The sequence below is a fragment of the Corvus cornix genome, chromosome 3, assembly GCF_000738735.6.
Source record: "Corvus cornix cornix isolate S_Up_H32 chromosome 3, ASM73873v5, whole genome shotgun sequence".
NCBI classification, from domain to species: domain Eukaryota; kingdom Metazoa; phylum Chordata; class Aves; order Passeriformes; family Corvidae; genus Corvus; species Corvus cornix.
This window is the reverse complement of record NC_047056.1, coordinates 8,042,101-8,065,469: the sequence shown is the minus strand read 5'-3', so window position 1 is coordinate 8,065,469 and position 23,369 is coordinate 8,042,101. Positions and strand designations below refer to the sequence as shown.

The 23,369-nt window shown below is 37.4% G+C and overlaps 1 protein-coding gene across 11 annotated transcripts in view; it reads left to right on the top strand.

The window, feature by feature from the left end:
- Positions 1-23,369, top strand: part of KIF16B (kinesin family member 16B) — a 167,316-nt gene that overhangs the window by 32,212 nt on the left and 111,735 nt on the right. For all 11 annotated transcript variants that reach the window (XR_005604361.1, XR_005604362.1, XM_039570136.1 and 8 more), the window contains exons 7-12: positions 211-353; positions 1,583-1,751; positions 1,901-2,032; positions 4,676-4,851; positions 6,724-6,789; positions 10,500-10,559. Coding sequence is in view for 9 of the 11 variants with exons in the window: in XM_039570136.1 (XP_039426070.1) it covers positions 211-353; positions 1,583-1,751; positions 1,901-2,032; positions 4,676-4,851; positions 6,724-6,789; positions 10,500-10,559 (746 nt within the window). In the remaining 2 variants the exon portion in view is untranslated. The remainder of the gene's footprint in view (positions 1-210; positions 354-1,582; positions 1,752-1,900; positions 2,033-4,675; positions 4,852-6,723; positions 6,790-10,499; positions 10,560-23,369) is intronic.

Genomic DNA, 23,369 nt, shown 5'->3' with positions numbered 1-23,369 from the left:
TTTTTTTCTTTTTTACTGTAAATGTGTAAGTTGTCCATTGTTCATGTGAGGCCTCATTCCATTCCTTAAGTGAAAAGTGACAAGTGTGACAAGTGTGACAGTAAACACTAATTGCAGCAGTAGTTTGTAGTAGTGAGGGTAATTTGAATCTTTTTGTAAAGAGAATTAAGAACATCTCTGAGCATACTGTAACACTCTGCTTTTCTTCAGACTTGTCTAAACATTTAGTCCAAAATTATACTGATGTTGAAGAACTTATGGATGCAGGAAATATAAATAGAACAACGGCTGCAACTGGAATGAATGATGTCAGTAGCAGGTCACATGCAATTTTCACAATCAACTTCACTCAGGTAACAAAACAAAACTCCTTAGAGAGATTGGACATATTTCTTAAGAGCATAGTTATCTGTTTGCCGACTGAATATGAGCCAGCAGTGTGCCTTGGTGGCCAAGAAGGCCAGTGGCATCCTGGCCTGTATTAGGAATTGTGTGGCCAGCAGGAGCCTGGAGGTCATTCTTCCCCTGTAGTCAGTGCTGGTAAGGCCACGTCTTGAGTACTGTGTCCAGTTCTGGGCCCCTCAGTTTAGGAAAGATGTTGAGGTGCTTGAGTGTGTCCAGAGGAGGGCAACAAGGTTGGTGAGGGGCTTGGAACACAAGCCCTATGAGGAACGATTGGGGGAACTGGGATTGTGTAGCCTGGAGAAAAGGAGACTTAGTGGTGACCTTATCACTCTCTACAACTTCCTGAAAGGAGGTTGTAGACAGGTGGGGGTTGGTCTCTTCCACCAGGCAGCAACTGGCAGAACAAGAGGACACTGTCTCAAGCTGCGTCAAGGAAGGTATAGGTTGGATATTAGGAAAAAGTTTTGGATATTAGGAAAAAGTTTTTCACAGAAAGAATAATAAAGTACTGGAATGGTCTACCCAGGGAGGTGGTAGAGTCACCATCTCTGGATGTGTTTAAAAAAAGACTGGACATGGCACTTGGTGCCCTCGTCTAGTTGAGGTGTTAGGACATGGGTTGGACTCGATGATCTTGAAGGTCTCTTCCAACCTTGTTATTCTGTGATTCTGTGATACGTAGTAAACTCCTTTTCTAATGACTCCTGCTCTTCATTGTTGGTTTTGGGAGCTTTTTAGAAAGCCCATGGATGATCTGCTAGATGAAGAGAACTTGGTGGTGGGGGAGAAATTGAGTGTAAATTTGTCTGTGCATGCTATAACTTGTTGAAAGCTATATATATATATGTAATACAAATGTTGCAAGCTTAATAAAATGAATGCAGCACATGGTCTCTGCATCATGTAAATTACAACTGACAGTGTCATAGCTTGTCTGTAAGTGTCTAAAAAGTTGCAAATATTACAATTTAAAGAAATAATATGGGAGTTATGCAACAATTCATTATCAAATGTCTTTCAGTGGCACCTCTAATACACCTATCTTCTCAAGATCTGCTATTGTAAACAAGTTAAGTTCAGTCATGTAATGAAAAAGGCCACTAAATTTGATTCAGTATAAGTACAATATTTCTTAGCTTAACATAGTTTTATTTGTTTTATTTTTTCTTTTCTGTAGGCTAAATTTGATTCTGAAATGCCTTGTGAAACTGTTAGCAAGATTCATTTGGTTGATCTTGCTGGAAGTGAGAGAGCAGATGCCACTGGTGCCACAGGGGTTAGATTAAAGGAAGGAGGGAATATTAACAAATCTCTAGTTACTCTAGGAAATGTAATTTCTGCCTTAGGTAAGTCTGGTTTTTGTGCTTGTCTGTTTTGAGGTGTTTTTAGTCATTAAATACCTTTGTGTTTACTTACACAAATAGTGGCTTAACACATTTTTGAAAATAAATGAAAAAACATAATACGAATTTTTTTTTCTGTCTCTTCATCACAGCTGATTTATCTCAGGATGCAACAAATCCTCTTTCGAAGAAGAAACAAGTATTTGTGCCTTACAGGGACTCGGTGTTGACTTGGCTGTTAAAAGACAGCCTAGGAGGAAACTCCAAAACTATAATGATTGCTAGTAAGTGTTTTTAAATTACTCTTTTTGAATTCTGACTAATTCATGCTTAATAGAAGTGGATGTAAATATTTAGATTCCAGATGTTTTGTTAAGGCAGAACACAGTTAAGAAAGGTACATCAACAAGTTACCCTAATAAAGATACATCATCCAAGTCTGAGAGACATCAGCTGTGGGGGGAAGCTGTCACAGCAAAGGACTGGAGAACCATACCTGGTAACTGGGAACTCCTGTGGTGTGTCCACCTCCGGCTATGAGGCTCTCCCACTTTGCTGTGACAGGGGCACAGTTTTTATACTGTTAAATAAACAAGCTGACATAATTTCTAATTTCATTCTCCTGTTGGCTTTCTCCCAAAGCCTGGCATGGGCTCAAGGAGGAACCAAGGGAGTTGTCTTTGATCATATACTCCCCTAATTAGGCCAGATATAGCCTTATCTGGTTTCTATATATGTAAAGGTAAATACATGTTTTGCCAATAAATGAACGTATATAACAATGTTAATGACCAAGTATATAACAATATATAACATTTGGTTGGAAGGTTCATCTATATGTCAACTTTGGCTCAGGGCCTGTTGTTCAGGCCTTAGTACTTCACTGTTTCAGTGTCTCACCACCTTCTAGGTAAAGAATTTTGTCCTAATATCTAATCTAAATCTCTCCACTTTTAGCTTAAAACCATTTGCCAGCCCAGGATGTGTCTGGCTCTCTGGGCAGTGAGCACAGACTGCTGGCTCATGTTCACCCACCAAAAAGAACTCCCAAATTGTTTTCCAAAGGGCCGCTTGCAAGGAGTTCTTTTCCCAGTCTGTACTCCTATGTAGGATTGGCCTGATCCAGGTGCAGCACCTTGTGCTTGGACTTGCTGACCCTCATTAGGCCCCTGTGGGCCTGCTTGTCAAGCTTGTCCAGGTACTGCTGGATGTGAGGAGAAGAGCAGCTCTGAAATTTCTCTCACTCTTTCCTGCTCAAATGAAATGTGGTCTTAACTGGTGCAGTCCCCTTTTGAGAATGGTGGGAGAGCAGAATTGAGGGAATAAAATGTATCAGGTCAAGTTCTGGTTCTTCAGAACCAGTCAAATTCTCTGGATAGCAGTTCCTTTGTTGCAGGATTTTGGGGATATTTTTGGAATCCATGACACTTGTTTTCCTCAGGAGAATCATAGTAGTGCCATTAGATGATTGTGGACCAGATTCTGCTTTGGTTTTCTGGCTCTTTAAGTAATGCTATGCTGGCAACTTTCTTCTTGCTGCTTTCTTGCAGTTACATGGTTGAGTAACTTTTTTTTTTTATGACAGAGGGATTGGGAAGAGAAGTTTTAGAAACACAGTGAGCTTCCGATGCCTATACTAATGATTACAGTACCCACCTTCTTTTTCAGCTACTTCCTCATCTATTAGTGATGCTTCTGCTAGGCAGAGCCCTGATTGTTGATCTTTTCTCCAACAGTAACTCTACTGTTAATGTGGTAGAATTCCCTAACAGAGCCCAAAAAGCTGTCTGGATACATTTGTCCTGCCTTTTCTGTAATTAAGCACCAAAAAATGCAGGAAGATCACTTTAAACAGTAGGAAAGGCTGTTAGAAAAATGTGTCTGATTTTGATTTGTCATATTTCTGTAACATATTGTAACATTCTTCCAGAAAGGGAATAATTGAGTGGTGGAGAAGAGACAGTAGATAAAGCAGGGAAGTAAGAGTGTGAACTAGGGGAAGTATAGGCTGTTTCCAAGTGCATCTCCTGTAGTTCAGAGAGTCTCTGCGACAAAAAAATATTTATTGTTTTTGAGAGAATGAGAAAGGACAGATTATTTTAGTTGCTTAAATAGTTTTTCAGGTGTTTTCATTGTCTGATTCTCTGGATCTCTCGTTCAGTTTGATCATTAAGATTTCTGGATGGTTTTCTCTTCTGTGTTTTCGCTCATCTATTTGGATGCTTTAATTATCTTTTTAATTTGGAACATCATACATATTGTTAGGAAAATTAAGGGAAGGATGGCGTTAGCACTTGCATTTAAATTTCATTGTTTTTCCTGGTTAGGTTGCTTGTAAAAATAATACTGGTTTCTCTTGATGCATCAGATAGCTGACAGTTTTGTGTGCTGCCAGATGCCTGCAGCTCAGGAAAACAGCTAGGTTTGTAAATTATAGCAGCTTGTCTCTTGTCTTGGTTTTCCTGTCTGGTTTTTTTTTTTTTTTTTTTTTGCTTTAATGCTGTTTAATTTCCCGACTGTGTTTTACTTGGAATGTCTTTTCTTTTCAATGATAACATTGATACTTAAAAAATATTCACTGTTTTCTCAACTGTTCTTGTAAAAAAAATGCAAGAAAGCCTGTGAAGTATTCATATAGGACATTAATGTTTATCAGGGATATGTAAATGTTAAATAGATTGACAGCAAGATTTCTTTGCAACACCTGATTATCCTGATACACTTATAGTGTTTACTTATGCAAAGTTATAGTGACATGAAAGTGGAGTTTGGTGAAGAGTTGGAACAAACTGTATCCATACTGGTTAATGATGTATTTCTGTCTCTTCACCCACATGGAATTCATCTGAGTTTTAAAATATAAACTAACTTCAGTAAATGAAACACATAAGGTGCTAGATAAACTGCTTCTGATTTCATGTCTTTAGCTATTTCACCTGCTGATGTCAATTATGGAGAAACTTTAAGTACACTTCGCTATGCAAATAGAGCCAAAAACATCATCAACAAGCCTACTATTAATGAGGATCCTAACGTCAAACTGATCCGTGAGCTGAGAGCTGAAATAGCCCGATTAAAAGCCCTGCTTGCTCAAGGGAATCAGGTTAGCTTTACTTGGAATTTATGTGTAATTTTCCTTGAGTTATAACATCTATTTCTAGAATGTAATGAGATAATTATCTTTCATTATATTGATTTGAGTAAACAAACTCTATGAGGCTACGAATGAGTGTTAGTTTCCTGATTGAATCAGTTTACATGGCCAGCAGATTACCTCTTTTAACATAAGGGGGAAAAATTGTCATCCCAAAGCTTTTACATTTCTCATAATATAATCTGGGCTGGATTGCAGTGTGCTGTGGAACAGGTAGTCAACACAGCATAAGGAGACTGAGCTGGAACATACCTTCTGGGTCTATCCTGATAGACTGAAGAGGTACTTTGTGTAGTATCTTAAAAGAAGTATAAGGTTTAAAGTATTTAAGATGTGTAAATATGAAAATGTGGGAGTATTAATGGATTTAAACAATACATTTTTTTTGTGTTTGGCTGCACAGTACATTAGAGGCACATAACATGCTAAATATGTAAAAATATTTTCAGTGGTAGTGTAAGAAAACAAAAATCATGCTCTGCTTCACTTTTCCATGATTCTCTTTCTTGCTATGTCAGTATGATCTCCTATAAACATTCACTGTGCAAGCTCAGTTAAGTTTAGTTTCTCCTGTGTTGCCAGGATGGTGAAACTAAAGTAGCAGTAAAGTATATCCAATTGGCTCGGGCCAGTTGTCTCTTCTACATAATGTCATTCGGGACTGCTAGATTTCATACTTGAACAAATATAATTTGGAAGTATCTGAGGTAATACTTCAGATTTGTTTCTAGAACTATGTAATTCTGTTTTAGAAGGGCAATGTGAAATGTCAGTTCAGCATGGACTATTGTTAGTAGAAGGGTAGGACTTCAAGTAGATTTCATGCTATAAAAAATTTGCTGAAAAGAGGGATGGGAAGCACTGTTGGAAGCAAAAATGGGTATTGTAGATGACTGAAGCAGAGGACTCTGCTTTGTTACAAACAATTAAAAAACTCTTTATGGTCTTGAATTACTTGTGTTTCTTTAATATTCTTTAGGAGGGGAAAATTAGTTTATTTTCAAATTATGGTTTGATTTAGAGTTAGCAAAATAGATGTAACTTGGACCCCCTTGAAGTGTGAATGCTTTGACCTAATTTCAAGCTGTAAAATAGTGGTTATTGCAAAATAAATCTGGTTCAGTGGTAGGATGTGGTAGATGGCTGTGTGGGAGACAATAGAGAACTTGCTTAAGTTAATTAAATTTGTGATGGTTGGTAAAACAGCAGGTGGTGTGTTATGTATGCATAGTAGTATAAATCTCTGCATAATTTCTTTTGTGGTTTTCCTTTGTATTACCAGAACACTGTATTGCAAATGCTTCTGTACATCAGAAGATACTGATTACCAAAATGTGGTGCTGGATTCAGTGTAGAAGGTCATGTACAATGAGTACTGCCTGTGTGTTTGTTGTTTAGTAATCTTCCTCTTTTAAGGCCAATTACGTTAATATATAGTTACACAAGATAAGCAGTATACGTACTTATTAAAGCAAAATGGATAACTATTTATGCATAATAAATTTTCATGTTTAGTAGAAATATAATGAAGGTTGTATTAGGAGTTACCTGTTATAAATGTGTCTGGTTTCGATGCCTCCGTGTGTGTGACCATGTGTATGTAGCTAGGGAAAACAGTACTCTCAAACCAATTTGTATTTGAAGTATCTGCTTTGACAGGATTTTGATTATTCCGTTTACGGTATTTCAAGGTAAAATGATATATATTAAAGGAGTTTATGCTAAAGAATCAGAAAAGTTGAACTATTGCATTTCATTTGGTTCCCCCAGAAGTTGTTACTGTTTTCATTTTGAATTTACGTTTACTTTTTACGATTTTAGATTGCACTCTTGGATTCTCCGACAGCTTTAAGTATGGAAGAAAAGCTTCAGCAGAATGAGGCAAGGGTGAGTTGTAATTTCATAAAGCAGTTTTTAAACTCAGAAAAAGAAAGGTGGGTGGTCTGGATGCAGGAGCGTTCATAATTTTCAGGAATTTTTTTAATGCACAACTAAATTTTGACCCACCAGCAGCATTGCCTTGATGCTTTAAAAAAAAAAAAAAAGTGTGGGAATTAGTAATTTTGTTATCCTACTAATATAATGTTATAACTAAGAACAAAATATATCTTTGATATTTATGTAGCAGTTCTGTTTAACGAAAAAACTTTTTCCCTGACCAGCTTGCCTTACTAAAAAAGTATGTTTGTAAATAGACTAGAGAGGGAAAAGCCATTAAATCGCAGTAATGAGTAGCACGTAATCCCAGTAACAAAATAGTCAGTGTGTAGAAAAAAACAGCAAAAGATTTATGGGGAGAATGGTCAACTCTTCTATGCTTTCAAGTAATTTGTAACTTGTGTGGGGTAGGTTTTTAGAAAATTTCAGTATTTAAATCTGGTGTGTACAAACATGTTTGGAGAGGGTCTGAGTTCTAGGTGTCCTTCACAGTGTGCTTCTCATCAAGTTGTTTTAATAATCCAGCCAAGTGTAGAGGCTGGAAAAAAATTCCAGACAGTTTGGATAACTCACAGCATCCAGAAGAATCTAGATATAATGGTACTATAATTTCTCTGACTAGCAGTCTTTCATTCTTTATTGTATCATTCATTCTATATTAATTCTTTTCTATATATTAGCTTGCTTTCAAAGCTGTTGCAGATTGGTTTAAAAAAAGAGTAATAGTCATACTTTGGAAGAGGCAAGAGGGAAGTATTTGGAATTACTCAACTACACGGCAGCAGATACTTAGTTCTGAATACTGTCAAAAGATGCCAATCAAATATAGATACGATGCCTTTAAAAAAGGGGCTCCTTAACTGGTTTAAATGGTAGAGTTTACACTGGTGCTGCTTGGACCTTTAGAATTAGAAAATTAAAGTTGTGCTTTGATAATCCTGTTTTATTTATATCCTTAGTTTTATTTTTGAGTACAAACAAAAAGCTTTTATCTAAGAGTACCTGAGTAATATAAATTGCTGACTGTAGGCTAATTAGAATATGTTATTCATGCTCTGACAGTAACCACTGCTTATCCTCTCAGAAGTGTTGGCCCTGCTGTGTGGGGTGTATATCAAGCATATTTTATTACCTTTGTCAGCCTCATTAAAAGGTTATGTGATTACTATTCATGATAATTACAATAGACATAATTACAGAAAATTCTTAATAGATGTTGCAGTGGTTATAGCTTTTTTATAATTGAATGAGTGCAATAACTAATTCATTTGTATAGACTTAAAGACTTTATCACCATATTTATATTACCTGACAAGTATATGGTGACTTTCTTTAGTTGATTTTCCTTATATAAGAATAATTTGGAGTTGTTTAATGTAAAAAGGTTTCATTTTTAAAACTAAATTTAAAATGGTGTTTCCAAGCAATACGAATTGTTCTGGTATGGTGAATAGACCTGTGATAGACTTTCTTTAAACTTTTGAAATTTATTTTGTTTTAATATTCCAGTTAGCAGCACTAGGAATTAAGGTGGTGCATTGAAAAGTGTGCTTACTTGTCTTTGTTGAAATCTTGAGATGCAGGTAGAGATGAGAGAAGTTTCTGTAGTTCTTATGGATTAATTTGGAGCTGATCTGCAAAGACAAAAAAAGTAGCTGCAGGTGGCAAGTGGGGAGATGTTTGGAGCAACTGCATCGAAGACTTCTTTCTTTGTACAATGGCATTATATGAAAGTTAACTTACACAGTGGACAACTGTGTGATTAGGAAAGGAAGGACAAATCCGTAGCATTCTGTTGGCCTGACCTCAGTTTGGGGGAAGGTCATGGAGTGGGTCATCTTGAGTCCAGTCACCCAGCATGTACAGAATAACCAGGGGAATTGGGCCCCATCAGCGTGAGTTTAGGAAAAGCGGATCCTGCTTGACGAACATCATCTCCTTCTACGAGAGGATGACCTGGTTTGTGGATGAGGAAAAGGCTGTGAATATTGTTTACCTGGACTTTACAAAAGCCTTTGACACTGTCTCCCACAGCATTCTCTTGGAGGAACTGTCTGCTCCTGGCTTGCACAGGTGCATTGTTTCAGAAAACTGTCTGGATGGCTGAGCCAAGAAAGTGGTGGAGTTAAATCCAGTTGGCAGCCAGTCACCAGTGGTGTTCCCCAGGGCTCAATATTTGGACTAGTCCTGTTTAATATCTTTGTTGATGATCTGGGTGAGGGGAACAAGTGCACCCTCAGTCACGTTGCAGATGGCACTAAGGTGTGTGGGAGTGTTGATCTGCTGGAGAGTAAGAAGGCTCTGCAGAGAGCTCTGGACAGGCTGGATTGGTGGGCTGAGGCCAATGGCATGGGGTTCAATAAGGTGAAGTGGGGTCCTGCCCTTGGCTCACAATAACCCCAGGCAGCACCACGGCCGGGGGGAAAAGGGACTGGAAAGTGGCTCAGTGGAAGAGGACCTGGGAGTGCTGGTTGACAGCAGCTAAACATGAGTGAGCATGTGCCCAGGTAGCCAAGAAAGCCAATAGCACCTGGCCTGTATCAGCAATAGTGTGGCCAGCAGGACCAGGGAAATGATTCTTCCTCTGTACTTGGCACTAGTGAGGCCACACCTCGAGTGCTGTGTTCAGTTCTGATCCCCTCACATCAAAAATGACATTGAGGTGCTAGAGTGAGTCCAGAGAAGGACAATGGAGTTGGGGAAGTGTCTGGAGCAGAAGTATGAGGGAGGAGTCGCTGAGGGAGCTGTGGTTGTTTAACCTGGAAGAAAGAAGGCTCAGGGTGACCTTCTCCCTTTCTACAACTACCTGAAAGGAGGTTGTAGCCATGTGGGGGTCAGTTTTGTCAGACATAAAAAGTGACGGGACGAGAGGAAATGGCCTCAGGTTGCTTCAGGGGAGGTTTAGATTGGATATTAGGAAAAATTTCTTAATGGAAAGGGTTGTCAAGCATTGTAAAAAGCTGCCCAGGGAAGGGATTGATTCACCATCCCTAGAGATATTTAAAAGACCTATAAATGTGGCTCTTCAGAGGGATGTGGTTCAGTAGTGGCTTGGCAGTGCTGGGTTAACAGTTGGACTTGATGATCTTAAGGTTTTTTCTAACCTAAATGATTCTATACCCAGTGCTCTCCCTGTCTGTAATCCCTTTGCAAGCATCTTCTCACTTCTGTGCTGATGACAATGACGTGGGTAGTTTCTAAGTTGCAGCAAACTTTGCTCTGGTTCTCTCCTGAAGGCTACTGGCTGCCTCTCCCTCTGCATGCTGTCCTCTGGAGGGGATTTTTGCCTGAGCATGCCTACCTGTACCATGGAAAAGGAGCTGTCCTGTTATAGCTGAGGGATCAGTCTGTGGCAGTAGACTTTGTAGGATTGAAGCACTTTATGAAACTATTTTAAAGTAGACAATTATTTGAAGTAATTATCCCTGACTTTCATTTCATCTTACAGTGTAAATAAGTATTTTGTGTTTTGAGGGAGAAGTGTTGTAGGTAAGGCAACTTACTGCAGGAGCGTCAATGCTCTTCTAAATGCCTAAGTATTAAACTTCACCAAGAATTGCACAAATACTTAGTACTTCTCTGAGTACTAAGTATGAGAATGCATTTATCAAGAACTTTGCAAGAGATGTGATTTTTTCAATATTTATTTTCTTTCATAGGTACAAGAACTGACCAAAGAGTGGACTAACAAGTGGAATGAAACTCAAGATATTCTGAAAGTAAGGCAACTAAATAAATTTTCCTCTTGGCATTTGACCTAGCCTTAGTATTTTTCCTTAAAAGTTCTTTTTCTAAGTCATCTTCTTTGGCTCAGCTCTTTCTAGTATTCACCATAGTGACCCCACAGTGCAAAACAGCTTCTCTCTAAAAAATCTTTAAATTGCTGAATGTTTTTATTGAATTACAAGTGCAGAAAGCCTGGGCCACGGACAAGTGGATCTCTCATATCCTTGATATTTGTGTTGTATCAACAAGATGTGTGAATAATCACTTTTTATCTTACATTGGGTATCTCAGTGGATGTGGTGCATAGTAGATATGGATTTTCCATTGTCCTGGTGAGATTTTGTATTGGTATTCAGTGCACAATCAGGTGGTAGTCTGAGGTTATGTTTTAATGGGCTGCTTGATGATTCCATTCATATGTACAAGCACACGTGTGCATGCACACACACACAAAGGAATAATTCCCACAATTTCTTTTTCATCATGTTAACTGATATTTTTGTTGCCAAATGTTTTAACTGTTCTGTTAAATAAAAATTTTGAAAACAAAGCTTAAGCTTTCATGATTTGCTGAACATAACTTGTTTGTGGTGCAATTCAAGCAAGCATTTAGAAGTAATTTTTTAATTCTACTTATCACTGATCTGAAACTTGATTTTTCTTGCATCACTTTTTGATTTCATAAATTTTTTTCTTCAAGTCCACCACTGTCTTTGATCTGACTTCCACATGAGTTGAATGGCTCCTTGCTTAAAAATAAAAATAAAGCACAAATCGCAGCGAGAATGGAGCAGGATTGGTAACTACTTAGCAGTTGGCATGACAGAACGAACTGTTTAATGTCTATCTAGATACTGAACTGGGAAATATCAATTGCGTATTCATCAGAGATGTTTTGGGTACAACTTTATGTTATTTCTGTTATTTTGAAGCATCTATACATGCATAAAACTGTGTTAATCCTCTCTTTATTCATGTATGGATTGGGAAGTCCATTGTCATATGCAGAATTTGTGAATTTTGGTCAATTGTGGAAGTGAACATTATGTCACATATGGGAAATTTTGAAATCTGTATGTTGGAAATGCACTGATTCCTGCACAGAAATTACAAAATCATTAGCTGTATGTAATACATAGCTGAATACATAGCTGTAAGTAACAAATGCATATTTCCTTTGTTTATATGTATTGTTAACTGAACAATACATATAAGTAAGGGAAAGCTGCATTTGTTACATACTTGAATCTAAAGGTCTTAAATGCAGAAGCTGTAATTTCTGATTTTCTGGTACTGAGCTTTTTATAGCTTAATTCATGCAGCTTCTGTATGAACTGCACTCTCATGGGATGACATTTGAGTGTATGCCTATAGCTTGTATTCCCTTTTTTGGTTAAAGGCAGTTGATTAAACTTTCTTTGTCCCAAATCCCCTGAAAATCTGCAAAAGATTTCTTAGTTGTACTGTTTTATTTTACATCATTTCACTGAAGGTATCCATATTTTTATTCACTTCTTGTTTAATGATTTGTGACATCACTGACAGCATATGAGTGGGAAAGGGCTTTTTGGAAGTTTGCCAGGCTGAGTCACTGGAAAGCAGATTTTAAACTTTAGAGAGCAGTGGTGTTTTTTCTTATGGATTCTCTGTGAGTTCACTGGGGTTTTTGTTTTGTCATTGACATCCCTCCCTTGCACACAGAGACCGTACATGTTGTAATTTGTAAAAACAGATTGTCTTGGCACTCTGAGAAGTGAGACCATCTTTGTATGTCCACCTCACTGAAGTCACACCTGCCGCTTTCCCCATGCCATAATTCAGTAACTTTCAGGACATTCTTCATTAAGGTACTTAGAACTTCCTGTTTGTATTATATTTAAAATCTTCTTTCCCTTGCCTCCCTTTGGCTTTGCTGTCCTGAGATAGTTGCTGCTTTCCAATTCCTGCCCTGCAGCAGGCTTGGAAAATTAAAAACCATTTGCTTTTCAATTTCTAAGACTTTTTGCTCCAAATCTTAGGCATATGCCTGTGAGATGCAAGTGCACTTGTTTGTAGCTGAATGGGATTCCCTACTTTATTGTATGTAGTTATGCTTTTTTGTACTAAGTTCTAAGTATTAAAGTTCACATGATTTTGAGTTGTTCTCACAGGCTGATGGGAAAATCTGTTAATGTTTAAATCCAAAATAGTTGAAAGGATTTTGCATAAGCCTTGTAAAATACAAGTAAGAATCACAGGGCATGCTGATGTCTTCTACTAGATCAATAGATATTGCTGGAAAAAGTTACCTGGCTTTCACTGAATACAGTGCTTTCGTCAGGGAAAGGTGCCTGACAAATGATGTTTTGTAGGGAAGATGTTCCTTAAACTTGTTCACCCTTGCCAGTTATTTTAAACCATGTTTAAAATTAGACCAGCAGCATCTAAATGCTACCTTGAAAATAATTTATAGAGAATGGAAAATACTATCCAGCTGGAGAGTACCAAAGAACAGAAAATACCATGTGAAGGCAAGTTTTTGTTAAAAAGTATTTGGCAGCTTAAAATTCAATTATTCTAGTCAGCACTGTACCATATGTGCACCTGACGTGCATCCCAGTATTCTTCCTTATTTCTGTTGGTAGCTTTTATTCCCCTTTGACATTTGTGCGTAGTTCACGTGAAGTTACTTTTTCCCATCACAGTGCGCATCTTTAGACTGAGTAGGTTGAACTATCTTATCTGTAAATGTCAGTTTAGGATTTGGGGCAGTGTGCAGTGGTTGAATGCCACTATCAGCTGTGAATATCTTGTATAGTCCTTCATTCTGTAGTTGACAGATTGGACACATCTTGGGCTGGGGATGGTAGCACTGATAGTGTGCTTTTCTTTTGTGCTTTTGGAAGAATCCTTTTGGAGGGTGACCATCTGGCTTCCTCTGGAGTCTGAATTATTGTCAACTCACACCTGAAGCCCAGATCTTCTCATTTTCTGTATTCAAAGCTTAGGACACTGCATACATCAGGGTTTAAATTTGTGCTGGTTCTGTATGAAGGATTCTTTATTGCGTAGCATGGCAGGTTCTTGGTGTTGATTTGCCTGAAGTGCCAAGTGTTGTTTCCAGTAGCGATGATTGTTTTCATCCTTAACCTTCTCACTGTAATACAAAGTGACACTCTAACCTTACTTAGTATTACAATCTGTCACCTGTCCTTGTTTTTAATAAAAGCAAGGATATTTTAATGCTTAATAAATTTAATAAAAATGTGGATGATGCTTCACCATTGGGTAAAATATGGCATCAGAACCCAAAATGATAGTGTTTGGTTTTAAGTCCACAGGCTTTGGGTTATTTCTTTAAATGTCACCAAAGGATTGCACCTCACGGAACAGTGTTGCTTTACATTGCTTCTCTGTCTTCAGGTGTCTTGCTGCCTCAGCACTTAACTGTAGCATTTTGCTTTCATCTCAAGCTCATTGGATCTTTGTGTGAATTTGTTTTTTGCCTGCTCCTAATGTTCTTCCATACACATTCCCAAAAAGAAGAGGAGGAGAGAAGAAATCCTGTTTGGTCTTTTCCTTAGTTTAGTCCTTTTTGTATGGTTCTGCTGAGGATCAATCATGGGGCCTAAGATGTTAGGGTAATCTATCCAACTTTGGATTTTTCTCTTGCCTTGAGGCTTTAATTGGTACAAAACTTCTTTTGATGTGGCTGCTTTATTTGACTGCATATGTTGTCATTCTTCTAGAGATATTTCTTCTTTTAGTGTCACCTTTTTTTTGTCATCCTTTGTGCATGTTTCAATTTCTTTCTCCAGCCTTTAGCAGCTTTTATATTAATCCTTTTAAAATATGTACTCCTTTATATAATTCTCTGCTGGTTTTTCTTCCCAACTTTCTTTGAAATTTCTTTTCCCTTTTTCTGTTTGTGTAGAAATTGGTATGACTTTGAGCTTTTGCCTTTTTGCTGTATGTCATTTGTAGCTAGTGTAAAGGTATTTAAATGCTCTTTAAAAATTATTTTTAGTTTGAAGTAGATTTAAAGTTCCCTTTTATTTCCTTATCCTGTTGTTTGATTCTAATCATGTCATTGGCTTTGTATGTTGGTGGTCAACTGATGTCAAAGGATGCAGAGAGATCTATCTTCAGAGTCTGTTAAAGGACAGGGGTTTTTTTCTCTGTGTGTGTCTAATTCTTGTGATCAATAGTTTAACTAGTCACTGCTTCAACTGGTTTTGTCCTGTTGGATTTAGTGACACCACCTCACTTGCATCAATAATACTGATTCTGCTGCAGTACTTCACCACATGGTGTGTAAATATCTTATTGAACACTGTTTATTGATGTTTTATTTGACTATTCTTTTTTGTGCTGCTTGGTTGACTACTGCTTAGTAGTACATGTTTATGCCTTAACAATGGTTGTTCCTACATGAGGAAGAAAACTGTATGAAAACTGCTTATCTTCAAGCATTAATATTGACTGTTTGTTTATATCATGCCTCTTTTTGGAGGAGATGAAATACCCTTGACTTGCCATGATGAATAAATACTGACTAATACCAAACAATTATTTTGGTGGACATACTCATCTAAGCAGGGGAATTTTCTTTCTTTAGGAATCTTGGCTATATGCAGCAAAGACACTAGGAGACCAAAACGCAAAGTGGTTGTCTTGCTCTTTACGAGGTGTAGATCAGGGTGTCAGAAGCAAATATATTTTATTTTAATAATTTGCTTTCCATGGTGGCTTGCATACCATAGTGAACTCTGTCAAGAGCAGTTTGTTGTGTTCTATGTAAACGCTGCATTTGTCTACACTTATTTACATTTCCAGATAATCTTTAAACCACAGTTGCTGAATGGTATTTAAATGCTATTGTCTTGGTTCTTCTGCCTGAAATGCTGGGCATACGTCACCATTTTGCTGTTTTATGCCTTCTTGTTACTACCTATTGACGGTTACTACCTTATAACTGTGACCCAGTTGTCTGCATTTCCTCTTCCCACTTGTGTTCTACCCCAGTATGTTGCTCTTTGATGAGCATTTGTTTTCTTCATTCTTTCATGTTATTGTTTTAACAAGCTCAGTCCTCAGGTGAGAAGTTCTCTCAATTAGCACCTTCTGCTTTCGCCTAAAATTCTAGTGTCTATTTGCACTTTTTATGGCTGTAGGGTAGAGGAGTTGTACAAGCTCTTGGGCTCCTGAAAAACAAACTGTAGAACTTCTAAAAAGTATACAGGCTTTAATCCTGTCCTTAAAAAGTGCATGTGAGTTTTAAAGACTTCTGGTCATATGCCCGTGGAGAACAAGTTCTAAAATTGGTTCTATTTACAGGTCAAATAATAAAAGGGGAATTACAAGACTGGTGTGCATTTGTATATAAAACAACGTCTACATGATACTGTATTTAAACTGTTTGCAGCTTTGGCATATGTGTTTATTTATATGTTTGGCAGGAATTGTTTCTAAGGTTTTTTTTCGTATTTCAGTAAGTGAATAATTTTTGTCAACTTGTTGCTAGTTAGACATATTGGTGTTGCATTTTGGTTATAATGTCTGTTGTTTGCTGTTTGAAACATATCTGTGTACTTTTAAAGGGCGAATTATGTCTGTACTTTGATTTGAACAGATGTTATTTGATATTTTATAACTACTTCTGTTTGTCATCTGTTTGTATTAGAAAACTCTCATTGCATGCTTCCAGTTTTTGTTTCCTTTCTACAAGCTATATCATCTGCTTGAATTTTTAAGAGGTTTAAAAATCTCTGCAAAATTAACACAGGATTGCACAGCTATGGGTCTGGCAGAAAGAATTTAAGTCAGACGTTGCTGATGAATTTGTTTTCTTTTAGAAAAGTTGGTAGAATAAATAGAGTAGCAACTGTGTTCCTAGGGATGTTGGCTTTCTCAACAATTGTTTGCCCTCCAACAATTATGTAATAGATGTTCATTTATCAAACGGAATTCATATGGAAAGGAAAAGCACACATTCACATTAAGTAGTCTCTTATTAACGTATTATGTTTAATAGAGTTGCCTTCAGCTGGCTTATGAGTGTTGTGTAAAGGAAAAGATATTATGAAAGTTTTAAGAGGGCTGATGTTAATTATTCTTGTTTATCTTAGTCAGTAATCATACAGTAAATGAAAATAGCATCTTTTCTCTGGAAGCCTGTTTAACTGTGGTTTTGATTTCTTGCACTAGATGTCACTGCAGATACAAAAATCAGGTTCTTCTGCATGCTTAATTTGGATTTAATTCAGAAATTTTAAGGGAAAATGATTTGCAGTGTCTTGAATTTCATTGCTGTTTGCATCCACTGAGGTAAGTTTATGAGAATGCCAAAACATTGCTTTAGGTGCAAGTCCTGAACAACCTGAGTAACTGTTCTGACAAAAATACTTCTGAACAACAATTCACAGTTGCTATGCACTGTAAAGGGATTATATGCATTATGATTTATTGCAGTTATTTTTCAGTGCATTTTTCAATCCTCTTTTTCAACTGACAGTATATCTAGAATGTTTGGCAAACTTAGCTAAAGCCTTTAAGATATATTTGTTTTCTCAACTTTGTATGCTTGGTATTTTAGAGATATAAAAGATCAGTTTCTAAGAGAGGCAGTATCTTTTATTTTACCAGGTAATACAGTTGAGAAAGCAAACAGGCTTTTGGACATAGCAGTCTTTCACGAGGCCACTTCTGCTAATTACTTTCTCTGGATATTGCAGTTGAAACACCAGTGGCAGTGATATGCAGTTCCTATTTATAACTGCTTCTTTTAACATTTTTCTCTTGCTTAATCACTTCTGTAGATTTATAATTGAGTTTCAGTACGTTAAAATTTAGTAAGTTTGTTGTGTTTTTTCCATCTTTTTTTAAGAAAGTTGTCTGATAACAAGGGAATTTTTACATTCTTGGTCTTTTTACATTATTTACCCACATCTTCTGCCTCCTGAGCAGTGACAAGTAATATCAAGCTTAGCTCTCAGTTTTATTAGAGTTTGTTTTCTTATACGTGGCCTTGTGCATTATGTATTTATTTCCGAAGTGAAGCAGTTACTAGCAGTGGTTGTAGTTTATAACATCATCTATTCTTGTGAGAAGATTTCTCCTTTGCAATTTGAGTTTGGACAGAGATTATCCAAGTATGACTTGTTTTACCTTACAGAGACATTGTTTTTTTATACTATATGACTGAACAGATGTCATTGTTAAGTGATGATTATTACTTTACCTAATAATTCTCCTTTCTTCAGTCTGGTAAGTATACCTAGTTTAATGCAAATGGAGAAGAAAGAAAAGATAATTGAGAGAATTTTTTATAAAAGCAAACAGATAGAAACTTTTTAAGGGGTTATATGGTTGTCCTGAGATACAAATTGCTTTTTCTTCAGAGGAGTGGCTCTCATTGCTTTTCGCTCACCAATGATTTTTTTCAGTGCTTTGTCCATCTCAGCCTTGGCTTGCTGTTGTCAGAGCATGAAAAAAGTACTGAATTGGGAACTGGTGCTACTCATCTACCGTAGCTCTTTTCCTACTAGAAGCAGTATTGAAAGGGTCCCAGCCACCTGAGGAATGCTGAGAGCACCAGTGAAAAGTAGATTTCAAAAGGAATAATTGTCTGCTTTCAAGTCTTTCTGCCACCTGTGTTCATCTGATTAAGAAATCTCTGTTTTCGCTTGCAGATGGTATAGCTCCTTGTGATGCCTTTGTGGTGGACTGACCACTTTTAACTTTCAGTTTCTGCTAGAAAGTTGTGATCAAGCGATGCCTAATGCTATTAATTGTTTTTTTATTTCAGTTTTAAGCTGTTTCTTTTCACTTGAAAACAGCTGGGCCATTAGAGAAGCACAACTGGGGACTACAGTTTCTGAGCTCACCAACTACTGATTAAGCCAGGGTTGAATAGTTTGGTTGATAAGGGTGTGCATTCCAAAAGAGGCCCTCCAGTGTCTAGGAGTAACCATACTGCCAAATATTTCACTGCCCTTCTCCTTCCAAGTGGGGCCCTGCATTTGTAGATTATCCAGGCCATGCTTAGCTTTAATGCATCCGTAGATCTTGTAGGCTGTTTTCAAATGAAAGGGAGTCAAACAGAATTAGTTGCTTTTGAAATCCTTTCTACAGCTCAGATGACACTTGTTCAACAATTCCTCCTTTTGGAATTTGGTCTGCTTTCCTATTAATTATCTTGTGCCAGGAAGGTTGTCTGAATTGAAATCAGTGGAAGCTCCTGGAAGAAGAAATACATCCTAAAAAACGTTTCTCCTAAAGGATCAGCAGAGAAGTATTAAGAAAGAGAGAGACAAAATGTAAATTTCTCTTTGGATTTGGCTATGGGATGGGAAAGAAGCATTACAACATCAAGAGTTTAGATGAACCCCAAATTTATATCTGCCTCACAAAGGAGCAGTTTCTAATGACAGTGTGATATGAAATGCTGGAACCATTTTATTCTGCTGATGTTTTTAGCAGTATATTTAGGAGTTTATTGCTGTGGGATTCTGATAGCTTTGAGTGCATGGTACTGTTGTGCACCTGACTTCACATCTTGATTGACAGCTGGGCATTGATCTCAATTCGTACAGTCACACTGCTGCAGCAGTGCAGCTGGAGCCATGTACTTGTTCTCTGTGCTTCCCAGCTACAGAGATGGTATTTTTAATGAAATCCACTAAGAGGTGTCTTAAACACAGGTGGCAGCACAGACTGACTGTTGCAACCAGTCAAGAATGTGCATCTAACTATGCATATTCCTCTGCAAAAGTCTTTGCTGTTGTGTTGCTAGTCCTGAAGTCTGTTTTTTCTCCTTGGTGGTTGTTGCTTGCTAGTATGCATAGTCCTTCTTCTTCCTCCAATTTCTTTCAATAGCATGGGTTACATGTTGATCTGGAGGAAGAAACTCACAGATTTAGTGCAATCTATTACTTTAGGTTCAATCTCTACAGAAGTAGAGGTGAATATCTAGGTAAATAGTAAACAGAACTCTAGATGAAAGAAACAATTCTCCCATTGCCAAGTAACACGCAAACCCCAAAATAGCTTTTAAAATTAATAAATGTATCTGCTATGAGCCTAGTTTTTTTTCCCCTCTACAATTCCTTGACTCATTTATCATCCAGCTTTAGGAAAAAATGAGGTAGGAGTCCTGTAGCTAATGGTCCACTGCTTTCTCGATTCATTCCCAGAATAAAGTGTATGAAATGGATTATTTACAGGTTCTGTAGAAAATATGTTATCATATAATTAAAGGCTGTTTCGTAATGCATATGGAAGGAGAGATGAATGAAAATAGCCTGTCTCTTTGTCTTCCAGCCAGGCCTTTTCCCCTTTTTAGATATCAGCATGAAGAATACTGAGGGTGGAATTGCTGTCTCCTAGCTGGGAGGTATAATATCTCCTGCTCAGAAGCATCAGTAATGGCAAGAAAAGTCTTGTTCTTTGCCCCAGATGTCAGTGTTGCTATATGTAGACTTGGCCTTTGAGGCTAGTGTGTGCTCAGTGTGTTCACACATAGGAAACTCTGAAGCCTCCTCCACTTAAGACAAACCAAATTTGCTCTGGGTGCCTTACTTCTTGAAACGGAAGAAAAGTTTTCTCTTAGCCCAGGCTAGCAGGGACAGGAACCAGCATGGAAAATAGCAGCTTTAATGGTTTTAAGTTTTATAAGCCAGTGGAAAACAGGATTTTACAGGCTAGTGTCCAGGAACCTCTACTTACAATTAGCCAAATCCTGCAGTTCTATTCAGGTGATTTTTCTCAGATGTCAGAAGTAGTTCTGTCTGTACAAAGTCTGAAGTGTCAAGGACCAGGCATTTCAGCTTAAGTTGGTCATTGGAATTTCGGGAATAAAGGCCAAACTTCTGAAAAATAACTTTGAATCTGCCAAGGCTTCTGATGGAAACCCTTGCAGCACATTAAATGTAGAGATGTTTTGGGGTGCCACCACGATAGTAGGGTTTCTGTGTATTAGTAGCCATCTCTATGTCAGCAGTGAGCTTGTCGCAATCTGTTCCGAGAGGGAAAGAGAAATAATGAAGAATATAGAAGGTAAGCTGACCTCATGGGACTAAGAACTGCTCCTGTACTTTCCTTATTCTTTAAAGGAATTGCACCATTAATTTTCCATCATTTTAACTTCACTGTCTTAGCAGTTGTTCATTTAAGCAGTTCTGCATCTGCCTTTTTGACTGATGTTCATTGCAGAGAGCTATTGATGCCTTTCTGGGCTGCTGCAGGAGCACCTGCACTTTCACAGTAAGCTGCTCACAACAAAACTACAGTTTTCTGATATTGCTTGTTGCAGACTCTTTAATGGCTTTTCTTTTCTTGCTTGATGAGAGTGCTACAATCTAATGCTCTGGGAGATGGGCAAAAATCTGCTTAGGAAGTTTCTGTGATGGTGGTTTTCTTTGTGGTTTTGGATAGTAGAAGTTTCTTTGTCTCAGAAGAATAAAGTGTCTTACTTCTACTAAACTTTTTGTTTTAATTGCACTGAAACCAGTACAGCCAACAGTATAGTGTCAGTTCTTTGTTCCATTATCTAGAAAGAGAAGACATAGTAAGAATTTGTGCCTTATCCAACATCTATATGCACAAGGAAATCAATATCCCCTTTCATAATTGATGGTTATATAAATAATTAATATTGCCTATAAAGGAAGAGCATTATTTTTAATTTTCAAAAGCGTTTTATCAAAGTCCCAGGATAGTCCCAAACGTAACTTTGGCATGTGCACAAATTATAAAACATACCCCTCCACTGATGGTGTGTTCCATATCTCCTCCGCTCTTTGCATTGCCTCCCAAATAGCATGTACTACTTTGAAGGCTAGTGATTCAAAATTTATTTTGTTATTCCAAAAGCCATACCTGTATCAGACTGAAATAAAACATGGGATAGAAATTTGATTTTGTATATGCAGCTTTATAAAAACCAAAAGAAGCTTTTTAAACAGACACCCCATAAGAAGAGGAGCAGCTTCACTGATACAATACAGAGCAAAAAAGCTTTTCCTAGTTTAATGTGTGGGATGTCACTTCAATGGGAATCTCAGACATTTCAGAGTTGTTTTCTTGGAACAATTTTTTTTTTTTTAAATCCTGGAATCATCTTGTCAGTCACAATTAGACACAATCGAATCTTTTTCAGCTGTGTTTTGTCTTAGCTGATCTGGTTATGGTAAGTATTTTTAAGGGAGCCAGCTTATAGAACAAGAAGGGTGTTCATGTAACCAATTTTCATCCAAAACATAGCAAGCTAAATACTCAGCTGTGCTTATTCCTCCACCTTTTAAGGAGATGTTACTAGTAAGCCCACAGCAGATTGCCATCTTTTGAAATATTTTTTTACTCCTCTCCTACCTCTTGTTCTTCTTGTCCATACAGTAAATATTTTCTCATACTTTGAAGTGAAATTTTCTTGTTCCTCTTTTAGTTCTTTGAGCAGTATTATGCATAGAGAAATCTTTTTCCATTTTCAACCTTCTTATCAATAACTTTCCTAATGCTGGCATTTCTAGTGTTTCTTGACATCCATTTTCAGTATTTTCTTATATTGGGAGGTTACTGTGTATATGCTAGTTGTCTGGAAAACTATTGATGAAGTCTATCTTGTAGATGGCAGTGCTACATTCAAAAGTAAGGAGTGGGTCTGTTCCATCTTTTCAGCCTTTAGTAGTTTAACCCCTCAATGCAAGCATGAAAAGCTCTTGTCCACAGAAATCAGATGGGTTACCTGGTGTGCAACAAACCAATAATTACACACTAGAGAGAGACATTGAACATTTATTTCAGAGTTGAACAAGCCTGGGTGCCTGGTAGTATTCCACAAATCAAGCACATCAGCTATCCGAACTTTTTACTATTTATACATTTTAGCAAACAAATGAATTAGTGTATATTGGCTACAAGTCACCTAGTTCTCTTATTAATTGGTATTCTCTCTTCTGTTGATTAATGATTCTCTCACTTCCCACGTGAATTAGTCTGCATACTCAAGCTTTCTCTTCTTTTGAGTCTGTGGATTTCTTGGGTTGGTGGTTGTGATCTGCCCCTGTCAAAATAACCTGTTGCCCAGTCGAAGCTGATTTCAGCACAATTGGTGAGTTGGGTTTATTAGTTTCTTTCTTGTCTTGGAAGTTCTGCCATATGTTCTTGTGACCCATATATTCTTCATTCTCTGGGTCCACTATCAGTGTTACTTCTGTCTTCCCAAGGTTTGTTAACTTCCCCCTAGGTCTGAGATCACTGAAGCATGTCCAGCCTTAAACCTTAACAAGGCAATTTTACCAATGAGAACTTTGTTTTTTTAACACCTGGACATCACTTATAGCTTGTTTGCTGCTCTCTGATTTATGGATTACATCTCCTTTCTTGTTGATTAGGCTTGAAAGTGTAACAAAGATCAAACATTAAAGAACATCCTTTTTTAAGAAAATTTTCCACATTCCACATTTTGCAACACTCTGAACGTATCTCTGTTGTTTCCAGATAATTTTTCTGCCTCTTGCAGGTTTTTCCAGTTGGTCCATAGAAAGATTGCTTTATTATGCAGAATTTTTTCTTCTGGTACACTTAGGTGTTGTAGCGGGTTGGGTTTGTAACCGGGCAGAAACACCAATTTAGTGTAGTGGTTTGGTCCAAAATACTCATTACTGTTTACCTTCTGTGAGATAAGGATTAGGAGAAATGCAAAGCAGGCACCAAACTTGAAAGAATATAAAGAAGTTTATTAACAGACCTAAAAGAAGAAAAAAAATCATACCACACCTTCAGAACACTTCTCCTCCCCCCACCTTTCTCCCTTCTCCCAGTGA